Source organism: Manis pentadactyla, chromosome 5 (assembly GCF_030020395.1).
Source record: "Manis pentadactyla isolate mManPen7 chromosome 5, mManPen7.hap1, whole genome shotgun sequence".
In the NCBI taxonomy this organism is placed as follows: domain Eukaryota; kingdom Metazoa; phylum Chordata; class Mammalia; order Pholidota; family Manidae; genus Manis; species Manis pentadactyla.
In genome coordinates, this window is record NC_080023.1 from 149313078 (window position 1) to 149336920 (window position 23843).

At 54.2% G+C, this 23843-nt stretch overlaps 1 protein-coding gene and 1 pseudogene across 10 annotated transcripts; both read left to right on the forward strand.

Moving 5' to 3' along the window:
• The first annotated feature begins 9837 nt into the window (after positions 1 to 9837).
• LOC118931793 (post-GPI attachment to proteins factor 6-like) lies at positions 9838 to 18849 on the forward strand. 10 transcript variants are annotated; one of them, XM_036924561.2, is made up of 14 exons: positions 9838 to 10078; positions 13422 to 13599; positions 13676 to 13868; positions 14072 to 14199; positions 14422 to 14690; positions 14784 to 15100; positions 15456 to 15546; positions 15602 to 15743; positions 16176 to 16312; positions 16919 to 17097; positions 17173 to 17319; positions 17395 to 17533; positions 17986 to 18098; positions 18445 to 18849. In XM_036924561.2, exons 1-14 carry the CDS (start codon positions 9973 to 9975, stop codon positions 18739 to 18741), a joined length of 2436 nt encoding a protein of 811 aa, XP_036780456.2. In that variant the 5' UTR covers positions 9838 to 9972; the 3' UTR covers positions 18742 to 18849. The 10 variants fall into 10 exon arrangements, with proteins under 10 accessions (XP_036780456.2, XP_036780460.2, XP_036780457.2 ...); XM_036924565.2 differs by having other exon boundaries at positions 14536 to 14690; XM_036924562.2 differs by having other exon boundaries at positions 9839 to 10078; positions 15620 to 15743.
• A 143-nt stretch (positions 18850 to 18992) lies between these two features.
• On the forward strand, positions 18993 to 23150 carry LOC118931794 (39S ribosomal protein L28, mitochondrial-like; annotated as a pseudogene).
• Positions 23151 to 23843: the final 693 nt, after the last annotated feature.

Sequence of the window (23843 nt, forward strand, 5' to 3'; positions counted from 1 at the left end):
TCCCCCCCACAAACCCCATTACAGTCACTGTCCATCAGCGTAGTAAGATGTTGTAGAAGACTACTTGTCTTCTATGTGTTGCACAGCCCTCCCCATGCACCCCCACACATTATACATGCTAATCATAATACCCCCTTTCTTTTTCCCTGCCCTTATCCCTCCCTTCCCTCCCATTCTCCCCAATCCCTTTCCCTTTGGTAACTGTTAGTCCATTCTTGGGTTCTGTTATTCTGCTGCTGTTTTGTTCCTTCAGTTTCTCTTTGTTCTTATACTCCACATATGAGTGAAATCATTTGGTATTTGTCTTTCTCCGCCTGGCTTATTTCACTGAGCATAATACCCTCTAGCTCCATCCGTGTTGTTGCAAATGCTAGGATTTGTTTTCTTCTTATGGCTGAATAATATTCCATTGTGTATATGTACCACCTCTTCTTTATCCATTCATCTACTGATGGACATTTAGGTTGCTTCCATTTCTTGACTATTGTAAATAGTGCTGTGATAAACATAGGGGTGCATCTGTCTTTTTCAAACTGAGCTGCTGCATCCTTAGGGTAAATTCCTAGAAGTGGAATTACTGGGTCAAATGGTTTTTCTATTTGAGCATTTTGAGGAACCTTCTTACTGCTTTCCACAATGGTTGAACTAATTTACATTCCCACCAGCAGTGTAGGAGGGTTCCCGTTTCTCCACAACCTCACCAACATTTGTTGTTGTTTGTCTTTTGGATGGTGGTGATCTTTACTGGTGTGAGGTGATATCTCATTGTGGTTTTAATTTGCATTTCTCTGTAACTAGCGATGTGGAGCATCTTTTCATGTGTCTGTTGGCCATCTGAATTTCTTCTTTGGAGAACTGTCTGTTCAGATCCTCTGCCCATTTTTTAATTGGATTATTTGCTTTTTGTTTGTTGAGGTGCGTGTGCTCTTTATATATTTTGGATGTCAAGCCTTTATCGGATCTGTCATTTATGAATATATTCTCCCATACTGTAGGGTTCCTTTTTGTTCTATTGATGGTGTCCTTTGCTGTATTTAGTCCATTAATATTTAATGTAATTGATATGGTTGGACTTACACCTTCTATTTTACTGTTGGTTTTTCTGTTTGCCCCCTCTGATTTGTATTCTTTTCCCCCTTTCCTGACCTCTTTTGGATTAAATGAATGTCTTAAAATTCCATTTTAATTTGTATATACTGCAGCACTATTTTTATACTGATCACTCCAGGGATTGTAATTACATATTTAACTTTTCACAGACTATTTAGAATTAATAATGTATCACTTCATGTAAAATGCAGAAATATTGCAACCATATAGATCCATTCTGTCCTTCCCCCATCCTGTATGCTGTAATTATCCTTCTGTTATAGTTATTTTATCCCAAATCTCCTACATGTAAATGTACATAAATGTTTCTATACTCTTTACTCCTTCCTGAAGATCTGAATTTTCATCTGGTATAGTTATCCTTAACTTGGAGAGCACCCATTAACATATTATCTTTTTTTTAGCCACCTTATTGAGGTACTATTGACATACAAAAAGCTTAACATATTTAATGTGTACAACTTGATGGGTTTGGAAATAAGTATATAACCATAGTAACAATCTATGACATAAACATACCCATCACCTCCAAGTTTCCTCCTGTCCTCTTTGCTGTGTGTGCTTGTTAAGAAGGCTTAATATTCTGAACATTTATGGGACTTTTTAAATGTATTTTTCTGAATCATTCACCAATCTGTACATCTTACAAAGTGATAAATTGTCTTATCTCCCCAAATAGACTGAATTCCAGGAGTGAAGCTCAAGTAATAGGAAGTCAATAAATATAAACATAATAAATATTCTCAGTGTATCTTTAAAAAAAAAGAATGATGCTTATGTTGCAAAAGAATAGTCAGTACAAACTGTCTGGAGAGTGACAAGACAATGGATTTAACAAAAAAAATGTTCAAAGCAACCATTATAAATATGTTCACAGAATTAAAAGAAAGCATGATTGCACATATACAGGAAGATATATGATTGACAATTTATATCAATAAAAAGATAGAAATTATGGGGGAAAAAAAAGAAAGCTTAATATAAGACTTATCCTCTTAGCATTTCTTGTCATCCAGATCAGCTGGCAACACCCTGTTGTTTTATTTTATCTGAAAATGTCTTTATCTTCATTCTTAAAGGATATTTTTGCTGGACATAGAATTATGGGTTAACAGTTTGTTCCTTCAGCACTTTTTTAAATTAAAGTATTGTTAATATACAATATTATGTTGGTTTCAAAAGTACATCACAGTGGTTCAACAGTCCCCATGATCAACTTGTATTGTGATTGCGAATTATTGTGTCCTTTTCTCCCCTTCCTCTCACACCGATCCCAACCCCTCCCCCTTGGTAACCACTACCACTTCTCCATGTCTGTGAGTCTAATGCTGTTTTGTTCCTTCTGTTTTGCTTTGTTTTTATACTCCCCAAGTAAGTGAAATCATATGGTATTTGTCTTTCTCTGCCTGGCTTATTACACTGAGCATGATACCCCTAGATCCATCCATGTCGTTGCAAATGGCAGGAGTTCTTTTCTTTTTATGGCTGAATAACATTCCATTGTGTATATGTACCATCTCTTCTTTATCCATTCATCTATTGATGGGCACTTAGATTGCTTCCATATCTTGGTTATTGCAAATAGTGCAGCAATAAACATAGGGGTGCATATATCTTTCAAATCAGGGATCTTGTTTTCTTCGGGTAAATTCCTAGGAGTGGAATTCCTTGGTCAAATGGTATTTCTACTTTTAGTTTCGTGAGGAACCTCCATACTGCTTTCCACAGTGGTTGCACCGATTTGCATTCCCACCAACAGTGTAGGAGGGTTCCCCTTTCTCCACGTCCTCGCCAGCATTTGTTGTTTCTTGTCTTTTGGATAGTGGCCATTCTAACCGGTGTGAGGTGATATCTCATATTGGTTTTGATTTGCATTTCCTCGATGATTAGTGATGTGGAGCATCTTTTCATGTGCTTGTTGGCTATTTTGAATTTCTTCTTTGGAGAAGTGTCTGTTCAGGTCCTTTGCCAATGAGGTATATAAGTTCTTTATATATTTTGGATGTTTTCTTTCAGCACTTTAAAGATATTCCACTGTCTTCTGGCTCTGTTGTTTCTGATAAGAAGTCATAAGTGTTTCAAAGTGTTGTTCCCTTGAATATCATTTTTCTCTGGCTGATTTCAATATTTTTCTCTTTAAATTTGGTTTTCAGTAGTTGACTATGATGTGCCTAGCTGTGGCTTTCTTTGTATCAATTCTTCTTATTGAATGATAAATTAATGTCTCTCACAAAATTTGAGAAATTTTGGATATTATTTCTTCACATTTTTTTCTGCTCCTTTCTTTCCTATCCTCTCAGGACACCAATTTTACACATTAGACCCCTTTTTACCCCTTTGTGGGTCACTGCAGGGAGGGGCCAGGTGGGCAGGAGAAGGGGAGAGGAGGGGCCCTGGATGAACTTCTCCCCACCCGGCAGCCCAGATAATCTGGTGAGGGTCACCAAGGGAAGCCCTCAACCAGAGTGCAGCTCTTGGGGCCTCCTGCCCTGGCAACCACCTTCTGACCCTATCACCCTCTGGATCTGCCTCAGGAACTTCTCTGGCCACCATGATCCAGTGTGACCAGACCTCACACCAAGCTCCTATAGGCCAAGCCATCGTTCCCTTCATCTTCTAGCTCACGAGTGCCCAGCACCCAGGACAGGAAGCATTCATTTGCCCAGAAATAATGTAGATTAAATAAGAACCACATGCTGAACTTTAAAAATAATCTCCTTCCTATGCTACCCAGAGAGGGGTCTATACACTGTTTTGGGTTTCCACTGTAACTTAAAGGGAAACTTTCACAATGTCCGGAGGATGTCCTGCAAATGAAGGAGGAGAATGTCCTCAAATTCCTTGCAGGAGGAACCCACTTAGGGGGCACCAACTGGGATTTCCAATGGAATAGCCCACCCACGATGGGAAAGATGATGGTGTCCACGTCATTAACTCTAAAGAGAACCTAGGAGGAGCTGCTGCTAGCGCATGCCACCGCTGCCACTGCAAACCTGGCTTGGGAAGGTGTGCGGTGTCCTCTGTCTGTCCAGCAGCTCCCTGGCGGCTGGAGGTGCTCAGCTCCCCACTGGGGACTGGTCTGCTGTTCCCAGGCTCAGGCCACTGAATGGGGAAGAACAACCCCTGAGTGGTCTTAACGCTGTTCTTCCACAGACCCCTTCAACAACATGGAAGTAAGGCTGATGGAAAAATAAACTGTTTCTGAAAGTTGTGTCCATTAAAAAAACTTAACCTTTCTTTACATATAATTCTAAGAGTGTCTACTTTCTACTTTTTTGGTTGGAAGATGATCTTTCCTTTATGAAATGATAATAGATAGTATTTGGACTTAAAAAAACTTTGTTTTGGTAAAATAAGATTCAGAAACCCTATGTTGTTCCCAAAACTTTTGGGGAAACTTCCTATGAAACCCAGGTGTCTTTTCTAGTTTTCCAGCTAATGCTTTTCTAGTTTATGCTGACAAGCTGGGGCACTGGGACAGAAAGGAAGAGTGACTGTCTGTACCCCAGACCCCCACTGGACCTCATAGGGTACAACCTAGCTCCTCCTTCAGGAAACCTGCAGTGGGGTGGGGTGAGGAGAGGCTAGGAGCAGGCCGAGAGAGGGGCTGCTTCTGGCCTGAGGCTCTCAGTGGGCCTTACACCTGGGAAGTACTGGGAGGAGGGGCCCAGGGTGGGTCATGGAGGACAGGCAGGATGGGAGGGAACAGCCAGGGTGTCTGGGGCCTCAGTCGCTCCTGCAGAATGTACAGGGCTGAGCACAGCCATTAGCTGGAAGGTAAGCAGTGGGAGCCAGATGCCAACTGGCCCTAGGGTGGTGGAGCCATCTCCCTATGGTAACCAGGAAAGGAGGAAGGAAGACAGGAAGATGAGCAAGCCCAGAGGCAGCCGGGAGGGCAAGGGCTGTTGCGGGGAGAGGGAGCTGCCAAGGCCTTTCTTCTTTCTCCACTCATGGGTCCAGAGGCTTTGAAGGTGCCTCTAAAATCCAAGTGCTGCAGTTCGGCCTCTGATTATTTGGATAAAATTCCATTATAGTGGCTTTTGTTTGTTTTTGCTAACTTTAAAATTTTTGTCCAAAGCAAACAATGATGTTCACTATGGCCAGGCACAGACAATCTGGGAGAAATGTTTCTCCCCATCTGTTGGTCCCTCTTCTCTGGGTGAGGGGCAGCAGTCCACTGGGCCTCACACACAGAGCTAGTGAGAGGATCTAAAGGTGTTCTAGTATGGAATGGAATGTATTTGTTAGGAAAGAGTATAAAACCTAAATGTGATTTATTCCCACTAGGATGTTTAAACATTTTAACAGTAAGGTATTAACAAAGAGCCACGTGGTGGAAGCCGCTCGGGCTGAGGGTGGGGGTGGGGGAATAGATAAGGGCCTGGCAATACCTGTTTGAATTTTTTTTAACCTACCAATAAGAATAAGACAAATGTAAAAGAAAGATATAACGGGCTTAGGTGACGTCCGGGGAAGACTGTGAACCCTGTAGTACTCAGCCAATGAGGAACCAGGGGAGGGACTCACGCACTAGGAGATAAATTATTGGCGCCAAACTCCCCAGGTGTGCCTGCCCACCAGACACCCAATCTTGCAAGACCGTCATTAAAGCCTCGCTCTCCTGTTCTTTGTCTCCGTGTCCACTTAGTGAATTTGGACCAGTGAGTGTGTTTCTCACAATTCACATTGTACAGCAACTGGATTTCCCCCCTTTATCGATATTCTTCCAGAAGACCCATACACCTGTCTAGAAGTCCTGTAAACTTCATAGTGTGTCTACATAATAATGTATCCACCCATTCCCCCACAGAGCTCCCAGGCTTCTGCAACTACAAACATTTCTACAACCTTGTGTATCTGAGCTTTTGTCTTTGTTTTCTATTGCACTTTAATGTTGCCACAGAAACCTCAAAAGGTCGAGTAAGTCCACAGTCCCACAGAAAGGACAAGGTGCCCTTTGCCTGCGTCCTGAGAGCTACATCACACTCCTGCTCAGAGGTCGCCAGTCATTTGCATCTCTTCTCATCTCCTGTAAAGTGCCTGTGTATATCCCGTGTCTGTTTTCCTTTGGGTTGTCCTGTTTTCAGTGTGTACATTTCCTTTCTTATGTATATTAGTCCTTTACCTTATGCATAGCACATGTTTTCTCCCATTTATCTTTTGACTTAAAACTTCCAACCTGCTTTTTACTTTCACACTTTTTATACTTACATAACAGGTTTTTAAAAATGTATTCAAATTCTCCCTCATGGTTCCCTAATTTCCTGCCCATCTTGCTAAGAAGTTCTTTCCCATCCTTTTCCTAAGGAACATGTTCTTAATTTCCTTTTATTATCTTTACCATTTTACTCTTGACAGTTGAGCATCTGATTTGGTTGGATGTTGTTTTTCTGTATGGTGTGGGGGGAATAGGAAATACACAACAGTGCACATGCAGGCGCCTCTACACAAGGTTCTCCTGTTGCTGGGCCTCAGTTTTCCACCTTCAAAATGAGAATGCCGAGGTAGGTCCTGGGTTTCTTTGCATTACTACTGCTCTGTTATTTAGCAGAGGTTTCCAGACTCCAGTCTAGGGCTCTCTGTCCATCTACAAAGTTCACTAACCCCCAGACAAGCAAGGGGGATCGGTGGGAGGGCAGAGCTGGGAGAGGACCCGCGGCCCCCTCCTACCCAGTGGTCAGCTTGGGGCACAGGAACCTCACACTGGGGCAGCAGGTGGGTGTTGGATGGAACGGTCCCCAGTGCTGACCACAACTGCTGTCCCCAGCATGGCTCTAAGTCAGCACAGGGCACTCAAATACAGAATTGACCTCTGTCCCTAGAACCATGGCCCAGCCCCACTGCCAGGGTGAGGGCCCAGCCTAGATTCCAAAGGAGCAAAGGGTGTCCCTCAGGGTTTCACACCTTGGGCTTCCTTTCTCTGTAGGCCTCCACCCTCTACTTTCAGTGGCTTTGGACACACTGGGTCAGCTTCTCCTCTCTGACAAACCATAAACCCTCACCCCCTTGCCTCAGGAGCACAAAGTTCTGAAGGTGCTAACAGGTATAGACCCCTCCTTGCCATCCTCAGCCAACTGGTTCCCACTCCCAGGGTCAGTCAGCATAGCCTAATGCTGGATAGGCATTAGATAAGTGCAAATAAATTTGCTTTTGATTCTCTACAAAAGTGGTAGCTTTTTGAACACAACTGTTCTGCCCTCTCCTTTCCTCAGTTAAAGCTACATCTGGCAGATCATTCCCAAGCAGTACACTGAGCTTCCTGTTACAGCTGCACTATATCACAGTTTGAATCTCAGTGTGGGTGTCCATGGTTTGAGGGCCCCATGACCAGTATCTGGGTGTGTGCTGTACTCAGTACAACTGTACACTTATGTGAGCATCTCTGCAGGGAGAATGCACAGCTATGGGATACTAAGGCGAAGTTATGTGCTCTTACCATTTCTGTAACTGAGTCCAGAGGTTTGTGGGAAGCTACGTTCATCCACTGCCCACTAAATATAGGAATGTCTGTTGGCCCACAACTCACCTGTGTGATCAAACTTGATTTTTGCAGCATTTGATAGGTGAAAACCAAAAAGACACCTGGGTGCTTTTCTATCTGCCTTTGTCTGAGGAAGAGCAGAGCCAGTTCCTGTTCATTTGCATGTCCTTTCCTGGAATCTCCTTGGGTCTATTTGGAGAGTGGATATTTTCTTATTGATTTGTAGGAGCTCTTTATTATAGGTCTGTGGGTAAAACTGTAACCTTTCCAGAATATCTCACCTGGCTTTAGTACATCTGGATATCAATAGGCATTCAGAGGTGGAAGGAAGTATGGCTTTAGTGCATTTGCATCATTCCTCAGGGGTGGAGAGAAGTCATCTACATATCAATGGGTAATTACCTGGGCAAGGAGGACTTATCTGTACCTGGGAAGTGAGGGGAGGAGTGGTTTTTGGAGTCTTCTGGAGCAGGAAACAGAGAAACGGCCCCAGACTGCAGTTTGTGAGCAATAAAAGGATTTTAAACTGTATATCTCCCTTTTACTGATTTCGGTTTTTAGAGGTATTTTGCACCGGGATTTCCTCTCTCTGGACTTACAGGTCTTATTAAGATTGGACCTTGGTTATACAAGTTGCAAGCATGTCCTCCCCAGCTTATGGCTTGTTTTTTGACTTTGCTTAGGAAGTTTTGCTCTGCAGAAAGCTTTAACTTTCACGTAACTGAATTTCTCAGTCTTGCCTCTGTTAGGCAGGAAAATGGATCTGAGTGGGGTGGAAAGAGAACAAGGTCAGTAAAGCCCCCTAGAAAGGATTCAGTTAACCAGTTAAAACTAGAAATCCAGAAAGACTCAGAGTTAATCTGTTAAAGCTCAAAGGGTCAAGAGCAACTTGGCCTTGAATGTTTGGATATTCCCCAGATACAGAGAAGTTATGTGAGTACAGCCCATGCCTTCACTGTGTCAATTAGATCATTGTAAGATTTACTCTAGCCTGCTAAAAGGCCCACCTATAAACAGCATAATAAAGACGAAGATCCCACCTTAAAGCCAAAATTGCATTTTTTTTAAAAACCCAGGAGGTTTAAGAAGAAAGATTCTTGACATACTCTTTAGCAAACAGGTAACTCTGCCCACCTTGGAGGAAGGGCAGTCTTGATTGATAAACTAATTTTGCAGAATCACCTAGAGGACTGATAAGAAACAATGTCTCATCGAGGATAGTTGGGACCACTTAACAAGCCCACACCCTAGCCCTCTGTCACATTTGAGAAATCCTTTATCAAAAGGGGGAACCCCCAACCTTTCAGGGCGCTCCTCTCTCTGGGACCGCCCTCAGTTTCTAAGTGTGTGACCTTTTAATCTTAAACTCTCCACCCTTTCAGGGCGCTCCTCTCACTCTCTGAGGTCACCTGCAGTTCTAAGTAACTTTAAATAAAACTTTTATTCTGCTTCACTACTGCGTCTTTGCCCTTCAGTTCTGTCGCGGCGGGGACAAGAACCGAGGAAAATACACAGTGTCTCTCCCCCAACACCTCGAAAGCCTTCTGGGTTTTGGATCATATTTAGAATTGCCTTCTCTTTCCCAAGACTTTGAAAAAGTTCCCCCACGTTTACTTGTAGTCCCTAGACCGTTTGCATTTCACACTTAAATCCTTAAGTGTAAGGATTGCAATCTATCTGTTTGCAACCTATCCCGGTGTAAAGGGTAGTGTACCACATTTCCACTAGTACAAGGAGAAGCCTTTTCATCTTTCCCTAAGTGTTTCCTCTACACACACTCGTTCGGGTTTTGTGGTTGAATGAAGGAGGCCGGGCCGGAGGGTCCAGCACTGGAGGCGGCGCGGGCAAGTTTCCGCCAGAACCCGCCGGGCGTTGTCCCGCGCCCCCGTCACGCACTGCAGACCCACGCTCCAGAGACCCGGCAGACCCTCGCGTCCCGCGAACCCCCCGCCTCCAGGAAGCAGGTGGGAAGCTCTGCGCGTGTTCCGCCACCTCAGACCTCCTGCGCCTGCCGATTCACGCCCCGCCGGCCTGCCTCGGTTCCCCGGCCCCCGCGCCGCTCCATCCTGCCGACCGTCCCCTACCCGCGCGGCCGTAGGTCAGTCCGCGACCTCCCTCCGGCCAATTTCCTCCCCGCGCCCCCTCGTCAGCCGCCGCCCGCGTCCTCCCTCCGACCCCGCCGGGGAGGCGCGGTCCCTCCGGCCCGGCTCCAGCGGGGCGGGGCCTCGCGGCGGAAGTGCTCGCGGCGCGGGCGGCTGGGACCGGCCGGGGCGATGGGAGCCCGCGGCGAAGGCTGCGGCGGGAGCCGCAGGGGCTGCCCGAGCGGCGCGCGCGGGCGACCGGGGGCGCGGTGCGGGTAGCGCCAGGCCGAGCGCGGAGCCATGGGCCACACCGGGACCCGGGCTGGGGTCGCGGCGGCGGCGGCGGCGTGGGCGCTGCTGCTGTTGGCTTGGCCCCCGCCCGCCGCAGGCGACAGCGGCGAGAGCGGTGAGCGCGCAGCCGGGCGCCATCCCGGGGCGGGCGGGGCCGGGATCGATTGTCACTAGCCTGGGGGTACCTGCGCGCTCGCTGGCGCCGGCGCCGGCGCCGGGCTTGGGACGCAGGACGGCCCTCGTGCGAGCTCGCGTCGAAGTGGCTGGGGAGTAGCGGAAGACGGCGCGCCCTCCTCTATCCCCAGGGCCGGGTTCCACCCGTCGGGACCCCTTGGAACGTGCCCTCCCTTCTCTACTCTCAGCGCGTTCAGGTCGGTCACGGCCATGACGCGCCCGGACTTGGAGATAGAGAGGCCCACGGGGGTCCATGGGGACTTAAGTGGGACTCTGGATGCCAGGCCAGCCGGAATGAAGGATTTGGCAGTGGGATTCCAGGGCCCCCAACTGTTCTGGGAGAGGGACAGAGTTGGGAGAAAGTTGCCGCAGGGGCTCAGGTGGGCGTCTTCTCCCCGCCCCCAATGGTGGCCCCCGCCTCCAGTGCAGTCACTTCCAACAGCTGGCCTTGCTCCACTTCCTGGAGCTCAGGGACTGGGCTCCAGGCGGCCCTGAGGAGCCGTTTGGCCACCCGGTTCTGAGTAAATGGCGTTGGGCACTTGCCGCATGCCCTTGAATTACTGCTCCCTGAGAGGCCCCACCCAGGACCGAGGCCCATGGAGGTGGCTAGACCAGAAGTGCTGCCCCTCAGCCTGACTGGGGGTGTTGAGCGACCTCCCCTGACTCCTGTGGCCTGAGAGTCCCTGAGGGCCATGAGGCTGGTGCGCCCCTGGGCAGGAGGCCCTCCAATAGAGTGTAAGGCTGCTGCCTCCACTTTGGACTCCCAGCCCCTACCCCTTCTCTAAGATCTGCTCCCCTCAGCTCCTATTTCTTTGAGGGCTATGCCTCTGATTTCGGGGCTTGGTGCAGCCTGAAATAAAAGGCAGCTTCCCCGGAGATCAGCTCCTGATTAAATTCCTCCCTTGGATACCACCACCCTCATCTTCTCCTTTTTCACCACTCTGGGGGCAGGGCTGAGTGAGGGGTCACTGGTAGGGAGGTTAGGGAGATGGAAAACCTGGGTGATCTCTCACCTCCCAGGCTTGTTGAGAGGGCAGGTGCCTGTCCTAGTTTGGAGGGTGCAGGACCGAATGCCCTTTCTCAGGTTCCCAGGATGGGCTCAGGGATTTTCTTTTCTCTTCCTTCTAACCTGTGTCCTTAGAGTGGCTTGTGGGGCCGGGCTGGGGTGCATGCAGCTGGCACTTCCTGATATCAGAGATGTGGCTACCACATCCGGCTCACACTAGTGTGCTAATGGCCAGGTGTGTTCTCCAGGGTTACCCTGTGGGCAGGGAGGTGAGACTACAGCCCGCAGTGGGGGATGCTGGAGGGGCTGTGTTAGCTTTGGGAGTGGGGGACCAGTTGGTCTTAGGGCGCCCTTGAGCAGGTGTTTTCTCTCTTGTGCACCTGCTGAAATTTCACAGCTGGGTTCCAGGTGTCTGCAGGCTGGTACTTCAGGGCGGTGGAAGTCAGAAGGCCTTGCCCCTCTCAGGTCAGGGGGCTGGGTGCCAGCTGGCTGGCTGTTTCCCTAAGGCCCCCTGCTTCTGAGGAGGGAATGGGGGAGGTGGCCCTGCCTCAGCAACAGGCATTTTTAGGTTTTTTTGGTCCTTGTTGTCATGTTATCCCAGGGGCTGCAGCAGCCTTAGTTCAGCACTAAGGCCACACCTGGTAGGTCGGACATGGTAGCCAGCAGACACCTGGAATGCTGCCCAGCATCCCCATGCCTGGCTCTAGTGGAGCTCAGACTGGCTTTGTGAGTGGGTTGTCATCTTTTCTCAGCATGCATCCATGGGAGGTTCAGGAGGTTGGCAGGAGAGCCAGCTATTCACCTGGCTCCCTTATCTGCTTACGTGGAGGGACACCAGTCTTACTGATGGCATGGTATGAGCTTCCAGTCTTCCTGTGGGCAGAGAGGCACCCAGCTTAGAGGAAAGTGAGGCCATAGCCTGCTGTGTCCCCGTGCATTTCTTCTGGAAGCATTTTAGCATCAATTAACCTTGGAGGGAGGGTCACCACCTTGGCTAACTCATCAGGAAGCTGGGACCCAGAGAGGGTAATGGATATCCAGTCACATGGGCATGAGGCCTGAGCTGGCGCAGGGGCTGGGCTCCCTCCATCCAGCATAAGCACCTCATAGCCAGCTCCTGGGCCTAGTCAGCCACCCAGGTGGGGCACAGAAGGCGGTCTTGGGTGGGCACCCTCACCCACCTGTGTGGCAGGTGATTACATTGTGGGGCTTGGACATGTGCCCCAGGGGAGGTTGTGCCCTGGTTCGTGGACACTCGCAGGAGGGGTCTAATCCAGGATGGGGCCTCAGGCCTCTGTGTTGAGTACCAGACGACCCTCAGAGCTGGTTGGAAAGGCTGCTGTGATGGGAAGTGAGCAGAGTGCCAACTTTGGGAGTGTGTAGGGCTGGGGGGCTGGAGAGCCACAGAGGCAGGGGCCTGAGAGGCACTGAAGGACCGGTTCATGCAGGAGCCCCATGCTGGGGCCATGGGCAGTTTGTCCACCCTGGGCCCCTCCATGTGCTCACCGGAGCACGGGTGGCATGTCCTCCAGCCTGAGGTCCCTCCCCCTGGGATCTCTGTCTGCCACCTCTCTGTGTGAGAGGGCTTTGGCTCCAGTCCAGCTGTGCCCCAAGCTGTCATGGGCCTAAGCAGGTGGTCAGCCTCTAGATCTGAAGCACCTGGCCTCTCAGAGCCAAGAGCATGGACCACAGCCCATAGCTGGGAGCCTCAGAGGAGGAGGGGGTGTCTTGGTGTCCAGCACCAGGGGAGAGGTGAGGAGGGGTGGGGCTCCCCATCACCTCCTGTGTCTGCCAGCCTCCATCTCTGGGCCCTTAGCACCTCAGGGCTGCAGTGTGAGGGAGACCCTGAGTAGCGTGCAGGAGAGGCTGGTTCCCGCCGAGGACGGGCCTCTGCTATAAGGTCTAAGGCATTTGGGGTCACCTACACTGGGGTGCTGCCGTGATAAGGCCCAAGGTGGGCTGTGGGCAATCTGGACAGAGGTGGCAGGGAGCGGGCCTGGGGTATGAGCTTGTGACAAGATGGAAGGGGGGGTAGAGGGACTTGGAAAGGTGACGGAAGTAGTCTTTCATGTGTGAAGATTGAGCAGGAATGTGATTCCCCAGGGAAAACTTAAGAGTCCTGGGCCCTGCCAGGTCAGACACAACTGCCAGAGGCTGGAGGAGGCAGCGGTCTGGCTAATATCCCAGGGGCTGCAGAGCCACCCAGCATGGCTCCTTGCCCTTTCTCTCTGGGGCCAGGGCAGCGCCCCACCTGGCTGACAGCACCTTCTCCCCGCAGATGTCAGGCTGGTGTCCGAGCAGTTCTCACAGTCCCCACAGAAGCTGTCTTTCTACAGCTGGTATGGCAGCGCCAGGCTCTTCCAATTCCGCGTGCCCCCAGACACCGTGCTGCTGCGCTGCCTGTTCCACGTGTCACGGGGAGGCAGTCCCACGTGTGCCAACGTGGAGATCACCGTGTAGGTGCCCACTACCCACCCACCCTCGCCGACCCAAGGCCCACATCTGATGCCTGCCCTGCTCTCCCTGCTCCAGGTACTTCCGCTATGGCGCCCCGCCAGTCATCAACCCCCTGGGCACCAGCTTCCCTGACAATACCTCTGTGCAGCCCTCCTTCCTCGTCAAGATGCTAGAGAGCAACGCCTCTGTTAACATCTCCCACCCTGCACCCGGGGACTGGTTTGTGGCTGCCCACCTGCCCCCTTCATCCCAGAAGATTGAGGTGAAGGTGAGGAGGGTTGCCACCCACATAGAAGGGGCAGGACCCCTCGGTGCAGGAATGTCTGTCGTTGGCAGTTTCTTTCTCAGAGCAGGCCTCACTCTAGGCTGTCCTGCTCCAGTCCTGCCCACCCCACCCCGCACACCTGGGCTCTCTGCCCAGCTCTCCCACACATCTGCATTATTTTCCCCCACCACTTATTCTTTCCCTAGGGCTTTGCTCCCACCTGTGCCTACATCTTCCAGCCGGACATGCTGGTCGTGAGGGTAGTTGAGGTCTCCATTCTGGAGCCAGATATGCCCCTTCTGCAGACCCTCCTCTCCCACCCCAGCTACCTCAAGTGAGTGGGAGCACTTGGAGGAGGCCCAGCATCTGGCTTGGTGGAGGGGGTGGGCCTGGTGTTGTCCCTGTGCTGGTAGGAAAGCCAGGGGCCTGGGTCTCAGGGTTGTGCTGGGAAGTGGAGCCTCTTTGGCCCTCTTTGGCCACCACCCTGAGTGCAAACCATGTGGGAAGGTTGGCTTAAGCTGCAAAACCTGAACCAGGCCATACACCTTGGCCACAGAATCTTCATCCCTGAGTACACCCAGGAGTTGCGTCTGGAGCTAAAGGGCTGTGTGTCCAACGGGAGCCTGGGCTGCCCCGTGCACCTCACCGTGGGCTCGGCCACCCTGCCCAGCAACTTCCAGAAGGTGCTGGCCTGCACCGGCCCCACCAGGACCTGCCACCTGCTGCTGCCCTCGCCACCCTGGGATAGATGGATCCAAGTGACAGCCAAGAGCCTGGCAGGACTCCATGTGTCTGTGGCATTCAGCATCGTGGCTGCCATCACAGGTGGGTTGTGTGGGGAGGGCAGGGTGGGATGTCTCTGCCCCCTGCCCTTGACCCCCACGTCTCCCTCCGGCTGAGCCCTGGTGTTCCCGTCAGCCTGCAGGCCGGAGACCATAACCTCGCGGCACCTTCAGAGCAGTCTGAGCCAGAGCCGCAACACCTCCACTGGCCTGCTGCCCATGAGCCTTGGCCACCAGGACCCGGGTGGGAGCCATGGGCTGGGCAGTAGCTCCTTCTGCCTCACGAGCTACCCCGTCGTGCGGGAAGACGTGGATGTGGTGTCTGTGCGGTTCCGGCCCCTGGACAGGGTCTCCGTGTTGGTACAGTCTGGCATGCCCTCAGTGATGCGGCTGTACCTCGACACAGGCATGGACAGTGGGGGCTCCCTCACCATCTCCCTGAAGGCCAATGAGGTACCTCCTTGTGACCTGGCTCAACTGGGTCACAGGCCTTCCTGCCAGCTTTGGCATGGAGGTGGGGTCAGGGGGCCCTTCAGGAAACAAAGTGTCCCCAGCCAGCTTGGACCAGGAAAGGGGCTCTGTTCGAGGAAGGGGAGGCCTATTCCCCATGGTAGCATGGGCCCAGGGCTGTGCCTGCAGGTGGTGCTGGGGGCTGTGTGTCTGTAGACCTGGAAGGGGGATCCTGGGCCAGTGTAAGCCACAGAGAAGGGCGCTGCATGCCAGACTGAGTGAGAGCTTCAAGTGATGTTGGTTCTGCCTGCCTGGTGGCCGAACTGGGCTTGGGCTGACCCTGTGTGGCCCCTTCCAGACCGCACTTGCCAACAACACCCTGGTAGTGGTCTGCGTGAATGCCGCCGCCCCCTTCCTCAGCTTCACCACCTCGCTCAACTGCACCACAGGTATGGCGCGTGGCACTGGGCCTGCCACCCGTTAGCCCCTGGCTACCCTGACCAGGCCTTCCCACCCCTGCAGCCTTCTTCCAGGGCTATCCCCTGTCTCTGAGCACCTCAGCTCACAAGGCCACCCTCATCATCCCCTACCCAGAGACAGACAACTGGTACCTCTCCCTGCAGCTCGTGTGCCCTGAGGGTCCTGAGTGAGTAAACCTGGGGCTGGAGGGAGGCCATTTAGGGCTGCCAGAGGGGGGCAGGCAGCAGAAGGCTGAAACATTGCCTTCAGGACCAGGGACGAGGCCCCCCACTTTCGAGTCTGGGAGTGACCCATCTTCCTACAGGGTCACTTGCCCTCTGGGAATCAGAAGAGATCCCCTTCTCTACCTGGCTACCCCTCCTGCCAGCACACGGAAAGGAGGACTAGCCTAGGACACAGCCCTGGACAGACTAGGACTTGGGGCAGAGCAAGGGTAAAAGGGCATCATGGCCTCGGCAGATCTCATGGTTGCTGTCCTCCAGGGCTTAGAGCCTGGGGGCCTCAGTTCTGGGTTCATGTGTCCAAGAGCCTGCTGGGAGCCCTGGCGGGGGACTGGCGAGCAGACCTCAGCAGTCTTCCTGTGGCTCCTTTCTCACAGGGAGTGTGAGCAGGTTCTGGTCCCAGTGGAAACCACCTTATACTTGGTGCCTTGCCTGAATGACTGCGGACCCTATGGCCAGTGCCTCCTGCTGCGCAGACACAGCTACCTGTATGCAGGCTGCAGCTGCAAGGCAGGTGAGGGCCAGGCCCCCAGATACTCCTGCTCGTGGCTTCCCAGCCTCTGAGGACTCTGCCAAGGCTGGGAATTGCTTCTCTCTGTTCCAGGCAAGCACAGAGGTGACTGAGATGACTTCACCTCTTGACCTTAGCCTTCTCTGCCCACACCTGTCCCACAGCTGTCTATGTGCCCATATCTTTCCCATACCTGTCTATACCTGCTGCCCACATGTGCCCCATACCTGCCTACAATTGCCCATACCTGCCCTCACCTATCTCACCTGTCCATACATGCCCATGGCTGCCCAAAGCTCCTCTCATCTGCCCACTCATGTCCCCTACCTGTCTTATAACGGCCCACATCTGCTCACACTTGCCCCATACCTGTTCTGCACTTTACCCACACCTGCCCTATACCTGTCTACACAAGCCCACACCTCCCTATACCTGTCTTCATCTGCCTACACTGGCCTATGTCTACCCACACATGTCCCACATCTGTCCCGACCTGTCCCAGCCTGTTCCTGAGAGAAAAAGGGCTTCTCTTCCGGGCACTGGGTGAGGAGCAGGCCCTGAGGTTCAGAGTGCCTGGCCTCAGCCCCCTTGGTGTAACATTGGCCACAGGCTGGCGTGGGTGGAGCTGCACAGACAATAGCACAGCCCAGACGGTAGGCCAGCAGAGGCTAGCCATGCTCCTGCTAACCCTCAGCAACCTCATGTTCCTGGCTCCTGTTGCCATCTCCATGCGCCGCTCACTCCTGGTGGAGGCCTCCGTCTATGCCTACACCATGTTCTTCTCCACGGTAGGCATCTCCTCTGCTGTGGGGAGGGTGGGGAGGTCGGGGAGGTCTGGGCCATGCTCACCTCCCTGCCTTCAGTTCTACCACGCCTGCGACCAGCCTGGGGAGGTGGTGCTGTGCATCCTCAGCTATGACACGCTGCAGTACTGCGACTTCTTGGGCTCTGGAGTATCCATCTGGGTCACCATCCTCTGCATGGCGCGGCTGAAGGCAGCCCTGAAATATGTGAGTGTGCTCCCAATCCCCGGGACTGGGCTCTGGGAGAGCAGAGGACCTCACGTGCAGTATGTCATGGGACAGACCAGAAGGAGGGCTTGCTGCTGCTCTCAGAAGCCTCCTGTCTTTCCTGGTGCCCATTGGAAGAAACTGCTTTCAGATATCAAGGGACTGTGCTGGCAGGTTGGAGGGACCAGGACAGGAAGGTGGTGGGCAGGGTTAGGTAAGGCCCCCAGCCTCTCTCTCCTGGGGCCCCATTTGGTGAGAAGGCCTGACCCGAGGCCAGACTTCCCCGAGAGGCTCTGAGTTACATTCCTGGAATCCCTGGTGCCAGGAGCACTGTGGGGACTTTTCTGCCAATCCAGGCCTGGCTACTGAAGATGCATGCCTGGTGCCCTGCCAGGCCAAGTTTTGCCTCAGAGACTCACCTGTGGATGGATCAGGGCACTATGGCTCCCACCTGCACAGGAGCTGGAGGAGGTGCACCTTCTTCCCAGTCAGCAGAGCAGGACAAAATGTGCCAGCAGTTCCGAGGGGGTGGGCAGAAAATGCTGGGGGCAGTGGGGATAGCAAGATGACCTGCATAACCAGGCCACCTGCTCCTGTTGGACTGTGGGACATCACTGATGAACCTGGGCTCCTGTGACCCTGTGGCTGTCCCTGTGTCTTGCCCAGGTTCTGTTTCTTCTGGGCACGCTGGTGTTTGCCATGTCCTTGCAGCTGGACCGCAGGGGTGCCTGGAACATGATGGGGCCTTGTTTGTTTGCCTTTGCAGTCATGGCCACCATGTGGGTAAGAGCTGGAGCAGCTGATGCTCCTGGCCCAGACCCCTTCCCTGGTGATTGGGATGGGGGCTGGTCTCTCCACACACCGGCTCTGTGGGAGGACAGAGCCTGGCCCCCACTCTGACCATGCCTCTCACCCTGGGCCTGAGTCCTGCACACCTGCTGAGTGCCACAAGTGGCCCCCTTGGGGCCCAGTGTGCTTCATGCCCGAGGACCCCTCAGGTCTTTGTGCCGGTGAGCCCCCTCCAAGCAGCTCACACCTATGGTCCCACTGCTCGGGCCTGGGCAGGCTGGGACTTGTAGCCTCCCCTGCCCCCTCCCACCATGTTCATGTGGCGGTTTTCTCCAGGTATACCGCTGCGGGCACCGGCGCCACTGCTACCCCACCTCCTGGCAGCGCTGGGCCTTCTGCCTCCTGCCTGGCATCAGCATGGCTGCTGTGGCCATTGCCATCTATACTTCTATGACAACCAGTGACAACTACTACTACACCCACAGCATCTGGCACATGCTGCTGGCAGGGAGTGCCGCCTTCCTGCTGCCGCCGAGGGATGCGCACACCAAGCCCTGGGCCTGTTCGCAGAAGCTCCCCTGCCACTATCAGATCTGCAGGAACCACCGGGAGGAGCTGTATGCGGTCACGTGACACGGTCAAGGCCGCTCTCAGGATGACCTCTCCAACCAGGGGCAGGACTGAGGGAGAGGGACCCCGTCCAGATCAATTTCCAGCTGAATAAAATTGCCCTGCACACCTGTTTGCTTCCTCCTCCTGAGGAGAGAACCGCACGCCCCACTGCCTGGCTGTTGCGGTCCCCCTGCGGGTCCTAGCTGGTGTTTGCAGTGGCCCCTGGGCCTGGGCCTGGCTGCCTGGAGAACACAGGTACCGTGTGGGGAAGGTTGTGTGTTCTGATCAGGGGATGGTTGGGTATGTGGGGAAAGATCCCCCCATGGCCCTATCCTCTGTGTTGCTGTGATTGACCCAGAGGGACAGAGGAAGCCTTAGCCCACCTCCCACAGGTCCCCACTGCTAAGGCTGGGAACTGCCCTCCCTGCATCCCTGGCTCCAAACACTGTGTGCCCCTGAATGTCAGTCTGCCTCAGACTTGACACTGATGTGGTTGCTGTAGGGAGAGGCTACTACAATCACCAGGCAGCTAATGGGCCCTGGGGTGTGCAGAGGCCAGATGCCAGGAGACTAGGAGCAGCCGGCTTCTAGTGTCCAGCTCTGCCCTCTCCTGCCTCTGGCTGTAGCTTTGGAGCCCCGGGCCCCCAGGAAGAGCTTCCTGAGGAGGGGGCTGCCCAGCTGCCCTGGCTCAGGGGTGCCGGTACCACAGGGCCTTCCTTGCCCCAGCGTTGTGTCTGCACCCACTCTGGGACCCAGGGCCCTTGTATGGGGAGCATACTCTTCAGCTGCTCCCAGGAGAGGAGGGGATGGCCGCTGCCCTGCACTAGTCCAACCCTCATTTGGGAAGCAGGCTCCTGCGGACCTGGCCCAGCCTCTTTCCTCTGTAGGGGAAGCAGGGTAAAGAGAAGAAACTGCCCCAGGAGCAGTGCCCCGCCCTCCCTAAGGCAGGGCCGCTGCCTGTGGGATGAATGCTGGGCGGGGCCTTGGGGAGCTGGAAGCAGGGTCAGCTTGCAGCCCTTCCACCTTCTGTCCTAGGGGCTTCCCTTCTGTGTCCTGTCCAGTTGCGGCCTGCACTGCACACTGTACCCTGCATCTAGCCACCGGAGCACTCTCTAGGCTTGTAAAGGAGAAACATACGGTGTTTTCTGGGGTAAAAAATTTTAAGACATTAAGAGACAATTTTATGTAGCTCTTGATTTCTCTGTGATTGAATATTCTACATTGATATTTCAAGGCAAATGGGTTACCTTGCTGTCTGCGCCTCCGGGAGGAGGTGGGTGGGAGTGAGTGGGGAGAGGTGGCCCTCCCTGCCCAGGTTGCAGCTCGCGGGAGACGCGGCCGCACTTGCAGACGGTGCCTGGCGGTGCCTCCGTGTCTGCAGGGCGTTTTCCACAGTCCCAGATGGACGAAAAGAGGGCGGGACGAGGGTTAGACGGACGGGTGTCGCAGCCAGTCAGCGGCGGGTAGAGCGTGGGGTTTCCGGTTCCGGCACCGCATGGATCTTGGGCGGTAGACTCCGTGGCTCGGCGCCCGGCGGAATCGAGCGGGGTACCTGGCTTCCGGCCAGGGCCAAGCCGGGGGGCGGGGTCTGGTCGCACGGGGATTAAAGACTGCGTCGGGTTTGGCTGGGCTGCGGCGTGACGGCGATCCCCGCCCCTGCCCCTGTCCAGGCGCGCCGCGATGCCCCTGCCTCTGCAGGCTCGCCGCGATGCCCCTGCCTCTCCAGGCGCGCCACGATGCCCCTGCCTCTCCAGGCGCGCCACGATGCCCCTGCCTCTCCAGGCGCGCCACGATGCCCCTGCACAAGGTCCCGGTCCACCTGTGGAAGCAGTTCCTGCTGCGCGAGGGCTTGTGCTCCCGCCTGCTCAGCCACTACCTACGATCCCTGGAGGAGGCGCGGACGCCCATGCCCGTCCACTACAGGCCGCACGGGGCCAAGTTCAAGATCAGTCCCAAGAACGGGCAGCGGGAGCGCGTGGAGGACGTGCCCATTCCCATTTACCATCCCCCGGAGTCCCAGCTGGGGCTGTGGGGCGGCGAGGGCTGGATCCTGGGCCACAGATACACCAACAATGACAAGGTCTCCCTGCTGGGCATCAGAGCTGACAGGACAGGACAGGACAGTCTGGGGAACGTGCTGATAAGTAGAGTTACTGTTTGGGCAAGTACTGCTCCCTGTGAAACCATTGGGCACTCTGAGACAGGCGGTTCATATGGGAAACAGTCAGTGCAAAGGCCCTGGGGTGGTTGCCCAGATCAAGCGTAAGGATGGGGAAAAGGCCTGTATATTGAGGGGAGGTAGGAGAGGTGAGGTCTGTGCTCACCTGTCATCCTCGAGCACCACAGTTTGCCTTGCCTGCTTCTCATAACCCAAGGCTGGCACTGCCACTTCCCTGCTGCACATAGGAGGGCTGAGAGACTGACTCAGGCCAGGCCTCCTGAGACTGCCCCTGATGCCAGGCTGTCTCTGGTGGGAACCCTGGAGGGGGCTGCCGAGTCTCTGGGAGAGGCTGGTGTCTCCCTTTGCCTTTGGCCCCTAGGTCCCTGGTTTAGGATGTGATGACCTGTGGATGATGGTGTGGTATGTCTGGAACACACACCAGCTACTGGGAGGATCTGGGGGTACCAGGCTGGCTGAGGAGCAGCTGACCTCTTGGTGGGCAATCAAGTCCACAGGTAGGGGCTGGTCCACCCAGCTCCATGTCCCAGGCCTCAGGTGGGTGTCCCAAGTCCTTGGGCTTGTAGGCACACAGTCTGTCTCTCCTCAGCTGTCCAAGTGGGTGAAGAAGGTGTGGAAGCCACAGCTGTTTCAGTGTGAGCTCCACAGTGAAATCCTGGAAGCAACCTTCAGTGTGACTGACCGTGAGGACCCTGGATCTCATTGACAAGGCCTGTGGGTTTGACTTCTACATCCTCAAGGCAAGTGGGGCATGCCAGACAGCACACAGTGGGTCCTCATGGGCCCACTGGGCACACTGACGTCTGGGGTAGAGGGTCACTCAGTGAGAGCAGTTGTCTCCTCCTCTACACTTAGGCTGTCTTCTGTTCTGGCCTGGGTTCTGGGGCTGCCTACCTGGCCCATTGCCCTGCCAGGCTAGCCTAAGGCCCACCCAATGCTGGGGAGGGGCAGGGAAGCGGGGCCTTACTGGCAATTCCTGGTCCCATGTGTAGCCTCCTACCAGACCCCAAAGGAAGACCTGTGCTCCAAGTTCGGGATGGACCTGAAATGAGGTATGCTGCTGTGGCTTGCCCGACGGGACCCGAAGCTGCACCCAGACGACCCTGAGAGGAGGGCAGCCATCTATGACAAGTACAAGGTGAGGGCTTTGGCCTGTGCTTCCTGCTCCTCGTGGGCCCACCAGCGCCCCCACCCCGGCCACTCCCTCACTGCGCACCCCGTCTCTGCCTGCCCAGGAGTTTGTCATCCCAGAGACAGAGGCTGAGTGGGTTGGCCTGACACTGGACGAGGCTGTGGAGAAGCAGTGGCTTCTGGAGGAGAAGGTGAACATGTGTGAGCACCCACTGCCCTGCCCTCTCAGGGGTGGGCCCAGCGCCAAGCCCTGGAGACAGAAGGGAGGGGCCACAGCGCTGGTGGGCTCCAGGTGGCATGTTCTCTCCCATTAGGGTCCTGATCCTCTGTGCTAGCTTCGGAAGTTGATGAACAGAAAGACTTGGTGAAAAGAGCTGGATTTTTTACGATTGGTTTATTTGGCTGTCCAGGGTCCCTAGAAGAGTCTGGGGTCTGTGGTAGCCTCTGGGACAGGGAACCCACCTATGACATAGCAGCCGATTTCCATGTTTCTTCTGCTTGTTTTTCTGCCACCACAGTACCCCAGGGCAGGGACTCCAGGGGCAAGCACCTGGTCCCTGTGTCCCCATGAGAAGGTGGCCCCTGTCTCATGGACAGAGCACTGCCCTCTGGGCTGGGGGCTGGGGGTGGCAAAGAGTTTGGTCTGTGGTCAAGCCTAAGGGACCTGGTCCTCTCATGCCTCATCCCTCTGTTTTGGGCAGCAGCAGCTGGATTCCCACCTTTCTCAGAGCTCCTCACTGACCTGTCTTGTCCCTGTAGGACCCTGTTCCTCTGTCCAAGGTTTACGTGGAGGAGCTGATCGAGCAACTTCAGCAGCAGGCACTGTCTGAGCCAGCGGCAGCACAGAAGAGCCAACGGAAAGTGGCCACACAGTGACCCGCTCCTGACAGCCAGGCTCAGCCCCCCTGTAGCTCCATGGGCACAGAGCCTGGGGTGGTGGCGAGAGCACCCCCTTCCTGTGTGTGCTTCTGGGTGGAGTGGACTTTGTGGAGGCCCTGATGACTCCCAGAGGCCTGAGGGCCATCTCCCTGCCTCTAGAGCTCTCTCCCCACCCAGGCAGAGGCCCAGCAAAGCAGGGCCACTGTACTTGGTGGGGGCCGTGCAAGTAAAGTCTGAGCCTAACTGTGTGTGCTGCCTTGCTTGGAGGACCCGGGCTCTCCCTTGCAGCCTCTGACCTCCTGACTCCCTGCCCCAGAGCCCCAGGATGTGGCTGTGGTGGGTGGTGGTCCCAGCCCAGTTGGGAGTCAGGGTGTTGTTGTGGTGCTTTTCTCACCTCTGGAAGAGAGCCCAGCATGGCTAAAGGCGTCCGCAATAGAGCAGGAAGTGCTTGTCACCTCCCCATCGCATGTCCCTGCCTGCGTGCATGTGTTCTCCAGAGCAGGTGGGGAGGCTGTGGCCTGGCTTTGGACAAGACAGGGATGTACCTGTGCTGGCATGCCTCTCAGGGTGGTGAGTACCCCCACCAGCTCCGGAAGGCTGTGCTGGTGACAGTGTCTGTGGGGAAAGCCTTGAATCGGGAGCTTTGGTCAGTACCGCTCTGTCTCTGTCACAGAGAGTGGGCAGCGTGGCCTGTGGTCTGGCTGTGCCTTCCTTGGCTGACCCATACTTGATCCCAGGTAGGGATGTGACTCCCAGTGGGAGGCTGGGCTAAGAACCCTTAGGCTTCTCCTACTCGGTGATTTGGGGGTGCCTTGACCTGACCCTTACCTGGAAGTACTGAGCTTTGAGACCATATCAGACCTTGTTGGGGTGTCCAGCAGGGTTTCCCTGACTTGGTCCTGGCAACTGACTGAGGGGCACCAGGCTCCCCTAA

Excerpts from the sequence above, each read along its gene's own strand:
- LOC118931793 (XM_036924561.2), top strand. The coding sequence starts at position 9,973 with ATGGGCCACACCGGGACCCGGGCTGGGGTCGCGGCGGCGGCGGCGGCG. Across the intron at positions 10,079-13,421 it reads AGGCGACAGCGGCGAGAGCG|ATGTCAGGCTGGTGTCCGAG; the intron begins GTGAGCGCGCAG and ends TTCTCCCCGCAG. Across the intron at positions 16,313-16,918 it reads AGGCTGCAGCTGCAAGGCAG|GCTGGCGTGGGTGGAGCTGC; the intron begins GTGAGGGCCAGG and ends CATTGGCCACAG.